This window comes from Phalaenopsis equestris, unplaced genomic scaffold, assembly GCF_001263595.1.
Source record: "Phalaenopsis equestris unplaced genomic scaffold, ASM126359v1 Scaffold000287, whole genome shotgun sequence".
NCBI classification, from domain to species: domain Eukaryota; kingdom Viridiplantae; phylum Streptophyta; class Magnoliopsida; order Asparagales; family Orchidaceae; genus Phalaenopsis; species Phalaenopsis equestris.
The window spans coordinates 1359309-1370770 of record NW_018164729.1 but is presented as its reverse complement, the minus strand read 5'-3'; the positions used below and the strand labels follow the sequence as shown (position 1 = coordinate 1370770).

Genomic DNA, 11462 nt, shown 5'->3' with positions numbered 1-11462 from the left:
GCCCTGGAAGCCGTCCAGTACGCCGCCGAGCTCCAGCTGCCGTCCTCACTGAGCCGATCGGCGAAGCTCGAGCGAGCCGAGGAGACGATAAGGGAGATGGGACTAGCAGCCGTCGGCGGCGTACGGATCGGCGGCCGAGCTACTAAGGGGATAAGCGGGGGGCAGAGGAGAAGGGTGAGTATATGCATGGAGATTATCAAGCGGCCGAAGCTCTTATTTCTCGACGAGCCGACCAGCGGGCTCGATAGCGCCGCCGCCTTCCACGTCATCAGCCGGATCGCCAAGATGGCGGCTAGTGGGGACCGCATGACCGTGGTGGCCGCCGTGCATCAGCCTGGGCCGGAGGTCTTTGAATTGTTCAAATCGGTTTGTGTTTTGGCTTATGGGCGGGCCGTCTTTTTCGGCCCGCCCGACGCCGCACCCGAGGTGAGTACTTTTGAGAAATTATTAGATTCGAATAATTACATAATATTTTAAATATTTTTGATATATTATGATAAAATAACATAATAATAATAATAATAATAATAATAGAAATTTCCGATTCAATATTTTCTTCTGTATTTATATATATAACACTAAAATTTTAATTTTTACATTTATACAACTCAATTTTTAATCACATAAAAAATACCACCATTTGAAATTTTTAAAGGTAAAAATAAAGATATTTTCATGCGAGGAAGAGTGGAAAAGTATAGGTGTTAGATATGCAAATAAATAGGAATTGAGTGGTATTTTTATTATTTTTCTTAATTATAATAATTTAGGATTTAGAAAAATTTAATTTATGTAAATAATAATTATATAATTTATGTAAAAATTGAACAATTATTTTTTTACGGTTAATAAATTATTGTAAATACACTATTATTATAGCATTTTTCTATTCACTATAAAACCATGGCCGTTTTCAGCAGTTCACGTAATTAAATTCAAAATAAAAAATAATAATTTGTGACGCAGTAACTTAGGCATGGAAACATTTTTAATTTTTGTAGTTCATCCAAGTACCGACTTTGATGGTCCACTTTTAATTAATTACATTATCTTTAGTTGCTCATTTTACTTTACTTTAAAATAATATATGCATTCCAAAACTACCACATTTGTTTAATGCATTTTCCATTTGCATTCACATTCATATTTTTATTCATATGAATGATGCATTCATGTATATATATATATATATATATATATTGAATTGTTTTCTTAATGATTATTTGCAGTTCTTCGCATCTAATGGATTCCCAATTCCATCCCTTAAAAATCCCTCAGATCACTACTTGAAGACTATTAACAAGGATTTTGACAGGGTTTGTTTATATTAATATATTTACCAATTTTTTAAAATTAATTTTACATTTTAATCCTGAATTAATTTCTAATAAATATAATTGCAATTATTTGTTGAATAGGACATTGAAGAAGGAACTGAAGCAGAGCCCACCACCTCAGACAAAGCCATAGAGATCCTAGTCCAGTCTTATATCTCATCCAGGCATTCATACCAAACTATTTTACAGATTGACCATATACGTGAAATGGTATATATGTAAATCAAATTATATATTTCCTGACATAGACAATTCATATAGACATACATATAAATATTGAATTTTTTTGGGTGTAAGGGAGGGGAAGCCGTGAATAAGAGGAGGCAGGCCAGCTTTTTGCTGCAGTGCGTAGTGCTTACAAGGAGATCATTTGTTAATATGTACAGAGATTTGGGCTATTATTGGCTGAGATTTGCTATCTATGTTGCCCTTTGTTTGTGCGTTGGAACAATTTTTCACAATATTGGCCATAGCTTTGGTTCTATTCAGGTTGGGCGATTGTTATTTTTTTTAATCAATTTTGGTATATTTGAAATTATGTTAATTGTGTTAATTAGATTATGATTATAACAATTTAGCTATGCTAAGTGATTTATAGCAGGATAGATTAATGAGTTTTTCATCATAATTTTCAGGCTAGAGGCTCTATGCTTTCGTTTACAGCTGCATTCCTTACATTCATGGCGATTGGTGGCTTCCCATCCTTTGTGGAGGACATGAAGGTTCGTGAATTTATCAAAATTACATTTTCTCAATTTCTAATACAAGAAAAATATATATTTAATGTGCTTGTATAGATCTTCAAAAGAGAGAGATTAAACGGACATTACGGTGTCACTTCATTCACGATAGCCAACACAGTCTCGGCAACCCCCTACCTAGCCTTGATCTCAGTCATTCCTGGAGCCATTGCCTACTACTTAGTAGGATTGCAGAGCAGTATCGATCATTTTGTTTACTTTGCGCTCGTCTTATTTTCGTGTATGATGCTGGTTGAAGGTCTGATGATGATAGTCGCCAGCATCGTCCCTGATTTTCTGATGGGGATCATCACTGGTGCTGGAATTCAGGGGGTGATGATGCTCAATGGAGGCTTTTTTAGGTTGCCTGATGATTTGCCGAAGCCGGTCTGGCGATACCCGATGTACTATATCGCCTTTCACAAATATGCAAATCAAGGATTCTACAAGAACGAGTTTGTGGGATTGACATTTCCTAACAATCAAACGGGTGGAGCTCCTACAATCACAGGAGAGGAGATATTAAAGGAAATATGGCAAGTGGAAATGAGATACTCAAAGTGGGTCAATTTGGGAATATTGTTTGGGATGGTGCTATTATATAGATTTCTTTTCTTGGTGATTGTGAAGATGTGGGAGAAGACAAGTCCTAAGTTAAGAGGAATAATGGCTAGGGTTCCAAGAGAAATCAACATCCATTGATGCCTATTTGGTATAGCTTCTAAATTAGTTATGTCCAGACCATATGATGGTTAGGGTTGGTACTAATTTTTTTAAGAAAATAAAGATATGTGCTCATGTATTAATATTCTCATAGATGATGCTTATTTAATGAATATCTTATCAAAAAGTTAGATGTATATCTACTATCAATAAGATATCATTTTCATGCAATATATAATAGGAAGATTTACATACATACCACACAATTCCTATGTATTCACATATCTAACTTCTAAACTTCAATATTTACATATACACATGCCACCTTACTTATGTATGAAAAGGTGAATTTCATTTTTTTAAGTTAAAATGGTGGTGCTTTGAAGTGGTGTGAAAATTTTTGGTAATATAAATGTAAAAAATAAAATTTAGATATGTAAATAAATAGGAATTGGATAATATGTTTGTAAATGCCACAACTAAACATTTACATGATAAAAATAACACAATGCTCCGAAGACATAAAAATAAGGAAATATTTACATGAAAAAAATGTGCATAAAATTTAGTTCAAATAAGAAATATTATCATAAAAAAATTTCAACAAAATTTTAATCAAAATATGACCATATTCATATGAGATTAATAGAGGGTGCAATGAAGAAGTTGGTAGAAAGCTTTCTCTCCGACTATGAGACCCGAGTTCAAAGCACACTCTAACCACTAATTTTTAATCTAATTGTCATCAACACTCAACTTTCAAAACAAATAAAAATGAAGCCAATTTTTCAAAAAATTAACATAAATATTTGGATCGAATTAATTATGTAAATCAACTAACACGTTATTGTTATTATGAGGATTCTGATTGTGTCAATCAATTGGTCACTGAAAGCTCATAGTTTCCTCAATCATGCTTGACGGTGAGTTTTCCAAAAGGCATAAATATCCTGGGTTTTTTTTTTTAAACTATACACAACACCCAAAGCCAAGAAGGCAGCACCGCTACACCCAATAAAAATTTCAAAGCCCAAAAAAGTAACATTGCAGCGCCCGGAGGGGAGCACCATAACACCCACATGTAAAACCACAACGTCGAGACCAGCCACAACACAACTCCGAGTTCATATTTAGAACCCGAGAGCGTGACATTTCAGCGCCAGTAGGAGAGCGGTGCAACACCACTATAGCAGCGCTCAAACGCCAACAACCAAATTCAGGCAGCATTCACTTAAATTCTAAGTTTCATTGCAAGATGGGTGCACGTTGAAGGATTGGATTTCGTGTTTACTTCTATGCGAATAAAGAGAAGAGTATCATGATGTGTTCCAAAAGAGAAGAGGCTTGAGTGCGGTGTAATTTATATGGTTGTCATATTTTTTATAGTTGATTTTTTGGCGTGGTGCGACTCCATGATTTTTTCCCATTCTTTTGTTACTCCACATTAAATCTTGCATTCTTTGTATTTTTTTGTGATTTTCTTATTTTTGTGCACTTATGTTCAAAAGTTTGGTTTGGATCTCTCAAATCTATTTCCACAATTTCATCACTTCTCTCCCCCAAAAGTCATCACATACAAAACACTATAAAAATAAAATATAAAAAATAAAAAATAAAAAAATAAAAAAGATACAACAGGCTTATTTTTAAAAGCTTAAAAACTAAAACATTATAAAATTTCAAAATTTAACTGCATAATTTAAGAAAAAAAAATCGAGTGCCTACGTAGGTGACCAGTTCCTTAATAAATTAAGGAGCAAAGATGTTTCTTTTGCTTATAATAAATGCTTCCTAGCTCTTTTTTTAAAAAAAAGTCCACTTTGGTGAATGGTAGACTTGATTTAATTATTTCAAAAGATATTTAGAAGTAATATTAAGATAATGTATGAAGATCTCCTAAATTGTCATAATTTTTATTTGTTCTGATTTACATAATAAAGAAAATAAATAAATAAACAATTCCTCATGCATGCTTGTGCATGAGAAGTCTTAATATTATAATATGTTCGAATTTAGATAAACTTTGCCAATAAATAGAACAAAATGTGATTACTCTCTATCAAGATGATTTGACCATGAAAATCAAAGGGAATAAAATTGTTGAACTGTTTTAGGACATTTGACCCGTATAATCCGTGAATCAATATAATTCAGGAGAGGTCTTGCGAAAAAGATCGAAGGGAGCTGAGGAATTTTAAGGAGTCATTCTTCAACTCTGGTCAGGAAAAACGGAGGAAAAGATCGCGAGATTGAGAGAGATTTTCTTTGAGAGTCAGGCTACTAACTTCTTTCCCTTTACCTCCTATTTAAACACCATAAAGTCTATGTGCTATAAACATTCAGTGATTAATTCATCAAAAAGAAAGAAAGAAAAAAAAGACAAAAAGAAAGGGGGAAAAAAAAAAGATAAAAAGATATAGAGCACATCATCTTCAATGATTAACTCAGAAAGATATTCGCTTTTGGTATGAGCATGGAGAGTAATGATGATTTTCATTTATGAAAAATATAAACATCTGATTCGCATCATTCTACAATGTTTGAAAAAGTTCAGAATTAACTATTTTCAATCAAATTTGGGAATGATTATTAACACAAGTCTATTATGTTAAAGCATAAGACAAATTTAAAAACTACTATTAATAGTAAACATACTCTCAAAATTAAGAATATGCATAGACATATCTGGTAAAATATTAAATATGAATTTGCAAAGAAAAGAGGGAAAGCGAGAAGAATACAAGGTATTGTAGCAAATTAATGGAATAAAGTCAAATCATATTGAAGGATGGACTAGTAAAAAGTTTTCACTATATATATTTTTATAATCTTTTATCCCAATACAACTACAATGTTATATGAGCCCACCTTCCTAGTAGACACCTTACATCCTAGTATATCTTATTCTCATCAACAACAAACTTATAGATGTAATAATGAATAATCAATTTTCAACAAGTATTTTGATGCAAATCACGCAAATGACTAATATAATACAAAGCAAATAATGCAAATGCTAAAATACTACCATACATCCTGATGAATGCTGATACAGACCTATAACTAGTTCCTTGAGAAACGATATGGCTATATCATATGCCTTATAGATTAATAAACTTCTCGCATTCACATACAAAGCCATATAATAAAGATATGCCCATATAGACTGATAACATTTTCTAAGAAAAATGAATGGCTTAAATATGAATTACGACAAGTTATGCACTTTTACATTTGAACAAATAGCTAAAATTTTTAATTTCCCGTTTCTTTTACCTACATTTTCTGATGAAGATTTTTTTTTTAAAATTTATTTGAGAGTCAAGGAAACAGAACCAAAAATATAACCAACTTCAATTTCATTAATAATGATGATTTTATAAGTAATTTCATCAGGATTTTATCATCAAATTTCTCAACTGCTAATCAAATTCAATGGGCCTGATTGGTTCACATTAATAGGCAATAATAAATTCACTCATATTCAAGTTTTTCAATTTCTATCACTAGTTTAGGTTTATAGTCAATAATAGATTCATAGACACATCATCTTTAGATTTGGATATGATCTTAGGTAACATTTTAATTTAAAAGTTGATTATATTGAGGTTTAGATTGATAATTGATTGCATACTCAAAATTTCAAATTTTGATTTTCACCTCTTAAATTGAGGTTTAGCTTCATCAACATATATCACAATTGCAATCTTAGTTTCAGCAACATCAAGTGCAGATTCATATTTTAACAGCAAATTATCATATGCATCTGATACAATTCATTCTATATAAAATTTCATAAACTACAATTCATTCTATAAGATCATATTTGGATAAGCATAAATATTGTATTGGCGTATGTTTGACAGACTTTAGATGAAATGATAATAACTTTTCTTTAGGGGCCCTAAATAAAAATTTAGTGGGTATTAACTGAATGATTGTAATATTCCTCAATATCCAAAGATCTAAATAAAGCCTCACATAGTATTTTTGATGAATTTCAGGATAGATAATTCCCAATTTCTCGCCTGAAACCTCAATAAAAATATGCAATAGTAACAACAAAAGTTTAAAAGATAACAACACTTAACCACAATATTAGTAAATGCTGAATAATACTCAAACACACCACAACCACTCTGTTTACAATTCTTCAATTGATAATGTAATTTGCCCCAGTATTCATTAGATGGCAAACATTTTCCTTTAAGTTTATGTTCCATATCAAGTCATGAAGATATAGAATTAACAGTACACTAATAGTATTGAGCATTATCATTAATTTAGGAATAACTCCCTTTACAAATCAAATAGATTGTAAAAATAAAAAAAAAAAATTTCCAAATTATCAATCGAAATTTAAAATTATAAAAAATTATACCTCTTATTGGATGTAATAATGTAATAATACAATGTTGAACCTCCTAAAAGTCACATTATTGTTTATTATAATCATAGCTGACCCAAATTCATTTAAAGTGCATCAGCTATTTACTTTTTTAAAAGACATATATGCATACTTCCTGTTAACATTATCATACAACCTTGAGCTCTGATGCCAAATGTAATGAATGATCTCTTCGGGTTTAAGGTTTACCAATCGCAAATCTAGAATGGAATGCCCAAAACACGCAAAATGATTAAAATTTGCAGTACACCATCTCTTAGTTATGTAAAAGCTTTGGTTTTCTTGATGTAAACTAGAAAATAAGTAAAACTCACTCAAAACAATAACTTAAAGATCATGTAAAATTGAAATTACAAAAGAAATTTGAGATTGAATAAAATCATATAACAATTAGGATTCGCAATGGACGAATTAAAATAAATTTATGAAATACTTTAAGGGTATTTACATATATACCGTCCAATTCCTATATATTTACATCTATATAACACCTAAACTTTACTATTTACATCAACACAACCCAAATCCTTCATATCACAAAAAAATACCTATATTTAAACTTTTAGAAAGTGGAATACACCTTTTCATGTATAGATAAGGTGGCATGCATTTTAAAAATTGAAGTTTAGATATTAGATATTTAAATACATAGGAATTAAGTGGCCTGTATGTAAACCTTCCAATATTTTATCAATACAAATGCAAAATCATTCTTAAAGTAAACCTAATAAATAAGAACAAAAGATGAAAATCACTAAATAGAAGATGAAAGCCTCATGTCAGTGTAAAAAAGAAGGCTTTTATTGTAAATTGTCATCAGTATTTGTGCCGCACTTGAACCACAAAAAAAAATTGAGAAGAAACCTGAAATTTTAGTTAGCAATAGGAAGATTTTTGCATGGCTGAAATCCATATCTTTACCATAAAAATGAAAGTCAGCTACTCCTTAGATCCGAAAATCAGCATATACACAGCTTGCAGCAATACAATAATTGCAATAGCAAAACAACACTTGAAGGAACTGAGACTCGTTTAGCAAAATCATAAGATTAACCAAAATAGAATTCTAACCATATCAATAAGACTATTAGAGAATACAATTCATTCTCTATTGGGATCATCAGCATACACATAGTCAGGTTTTTAAATTTATAAGAAAATAAAAACTATGAACTAAAAACAATTAAAAAATGTAACCACGAAATTAGAGTTTTAATGGGTATAGGGATTCATTTTTGCATCCAGCAGAAGAAACCTTGTTAGAAAAGTAGTACTCATATGCAAAATTTAAATCTACAACTTTCTCATGATTCTCATTGCCATGCATCTTGCCCAACATAAAACAATTTAGTGACACTCAAATTTGCATTTCTACCTTAAGCACCTAAGAAAGCCATTGTTGCTCTCTTTCCATTAAGTAATTTTCATCTTTTTTTTTGTTAATTCTAGAAAAAAGCGCAAACGAATCAATATAAACCATGTGATCTACTAGTTAGGCTTGAGAATATCATATCAAAATCCAACAACTGAAATCTGAGAAAATTATCCCATGCTTAAAATTGCCCATTTAAAAAATAGTTCATAAAGTAACCAAAAAAAAACTCAAACGCGAAAAAAATGCCGACTTGGAGAGTATAATGAACAAATCTCCTCGTCAAACAGTGCTTATTTAACTCAAATAAAAAAAAACCAGAGCACGATGGAGCGTTGAAGGCGGCATAGATTACCTTTGCGCTTACATATCCGACGAATTCTTCGCCTTCTTCGAGAACGCCCCTGCAATGGTCTCCATAAGTCCCCGCTGGGCTTCCATGATCATCTCCATCCTTTTCACCTCCATCTCCATCCACTCCCGCTCCAACTCCCTCATAACATCCATCCTCCTCCTCTCCATCCTTACATAACCCTCCCCAAACCTCCTCAACTCCGCCGCCATCTCGCCGACATCACCGCCATCTTCCACATCATTCTCATCATCATCGTCTTCCTCCTCATCTGCAGGTAGTCTCTTCCGCTTCCCTAGACTTCTCGAACCTCTAGAATCTTCCCACGGCGCGGCCTCCCGCAGGATTCCATTAATGCTCCGCGTATTGCTCCCGCGCGGCTCTGCGGAATCCTCATCCTCATCAGAGGAGGCCGGCAGCGCAGAGATAGGTGCCGATCCGCGCTCCATCCGATCGATCCGGCCAAAGAAGGTCCAAGAGGATCTCACTGGCCGCAGACGCTCGGAGCGATAGCGCTTTCGGAGCTTCTCGATCTTATGACGACACTGCGTGCCGGTTTTGGAGGGAACTGTAAAGCCGCATCGAGCGGCAACCTCGGCTGCGACCTCTTCCCATTGTTGAGCCTTGAGCTGGCCGCGTTTCAGAGAGTTCCATCTCTCCTCGTAGGCATCGATCAAGTGGGCAGTCTCTTGGTCGGTCCACGGCGAGCCTGGGTTCCCGCCGCCGAGGCCGCCGGAGTTGATGGTGGTCCGGCCGTCATGATTTTAAGATTAGGGATAGGGTTTGTAGCGGAGGAAGTGGGGAGGGCATTGGTAAGAGGTGGTGGATGCGGTGGCGGTGGTGGTGGTGGGTGATTTTGATCGGTAGGTGGACTGGGAGGTGTTTTCTTTTTTGGTGCATTTACACATATACCACTTAACTCCTATGTATTTACATAGCAAGTAGCTAAATTTTATTCTTTTATATATAGCAACTAAATAATTCATATCACCTTAAAAATATTATTATATTAATTTCTCAAAAATTAAATACATCTTACTATTCATAGATAAGATCCTATATTCGTAAAAATTAAAGTAAACATATTAAGAATGAAAATACATAGAAATTTATTGGTATGTATGTAAATCCTCATTTTTTAAAATAAAATTTATAAATTTTATCTTATTTCGTGGCAAAACTTGATGTGTGCAAGAAAATTCGTGACAGTAGAGTATCAGATTATCGCCTTGGCGTGATACGTAGATTCCACATACACTCAAAAGAGATAAAACAACTTCAGAGACATTCTTTGTCTGACGGTCAGACGCGATATAGAGACTTTCCCATAAAAAAGAATCACCCTTTGTGGATCTATTTCCCAATGGATAATAAAAGCGAAACTATTTCTATCGAGAGTTTTCTGGTTACATGTGGTTTGTGTAACTAGAAAATATACTTAACCAAATGAGATACAACCCTTTTGGAGACCCTTGACCCCTGAACAAAAATGTTCTATTTTTGTTTTCTAGTTACATGTGGTTTGTGTAGGAATTTTCTTCGTGGATGTTGTGTTTCGAGGTATTTTGATCCGATCTTATTTTCACGTATAATCTCGACCCATCACACGAGGATCACCGATACATTAGCCATCTGTCTCTTTTCTTTTTTGTTTGTCTATTAATTTGTCATATATCCTTTCTTATTTGATTCCCCTCCTCTTTGAATCATTTCTATGATTCAGGAGAAAGATTTATTTGAATGAAAGAATCATACGACGATATATAAATAGATAAGCTGACGACTCCAAATTCTAAAAAGAACAAAAAAAAAAACAATGTCTAACTTCAGTAAAATTCCAGACTATTCCATTTGGTAACCCAATTTCAACATCATCCTTTCCTACGATACTGGAGACATTGTTGTCTCCCAAATAAACATTTCATATATCACTCTGAGTGTAATTTTTAAATATCTGCTTATTGGGGCTAACATGAAAATAGATACCTAAATCTACTATCCAAGATTCAGTTTTGACTCGGGATAACACCAACGAGTCATTTTGGATTTCACCAGTGGAGATATTAGCAGGGTAAATACTTTCCTGTCCTCCACCACCAACTTTCCTTAGAGCTTTGTAGTCTTTCTTGAAATGCCCTTTCTTACCATAGTTCTAGCATTCTTCTGTGCTTGACTTGGGCTTTCCTTTCTTAGAATTAGTTTTGACTCTGCATATATTCCTGCCCAGATTTGTTCCTCTGTCATTAACATTTAATGTAGAACCTATAGATTCATCATTCTCGACTTTTATGTAGAGTTCTTCATTCAGCTCAGACCCACGATATCATCAAAGTTCAACTTGAAAGTCCTTGAAAATTACTCACCATCATTATCAAACCATTCTGACTATCTGATAATGAAGATAGTATCACCAGTAATTTGACCTCATCATCAAAATTGATCCCCACATGACACAACTGATTTGTCATAATATTGAAATTATTCAAGTGTTTTGCTACTGAAATGTCTTTCACTATCTTCATATTAAATAACTTCTTTATCAAGAAAACCTTATTGAAAGTAGAAGGTTTTTCGTACATCTTGACCAATG

The 11462-nt window shown here is 33.4% G+C and overlaps 2 protein-coding genes across 2 annotated transcripts in view; one reads left to right on the top strand and one right to left on the bottom strand.

Moving 5' to 3' along the window:
- Window positions 1-2858, top strand: part of LOC110025034 (ABC transporter G family member 11-like) — a 6702-nt gene extending 3844 nt beyond the window's left edge. The window contains exons 4-9 of the mRNA XM_020725275.1: window positions 7-426; window positions 1230-1316; window positions 1419-1547; window positions 1635-1826; window positions 1973-2059; window positions 2135-2858. Of these exons, the coding sequence (XP_020580934.1) occupies window positions 7-426; window positions 1230-1316; window positions 1419-1547; window positions 1635-1826; window positions 1973-2059; window positions 2135-2779 (1560 nt within the window). The 3' untranslated portion in view covers window positions 2780-2858. The remainder of the gene's footprint in view (window positions 1-6; window positions 427-1229; window positions 1317-1418; window positions 1548-1634; window positions 1827-1972; window positions 2060-2134) is intronic.
- Window positions 2859-8680: 5822 nt separating this feature from the next.
- LOC110025036 (trihelix transcription factor ASIL1-like) lies at window positions 8681-9588 on the bottom strand (the record flags this gene model as incomplete). Its single annotated transcript, XM_020725278.1, is given in 1 exon segment — window positions 8681-9588. A coding segment is annotated over 1 exon segment (705 nt), but the record flags the coding sequence as incomplete, so codon positions are not given.
- Window positions 9589-11462: the final 1874 nt, after the last annotated feature.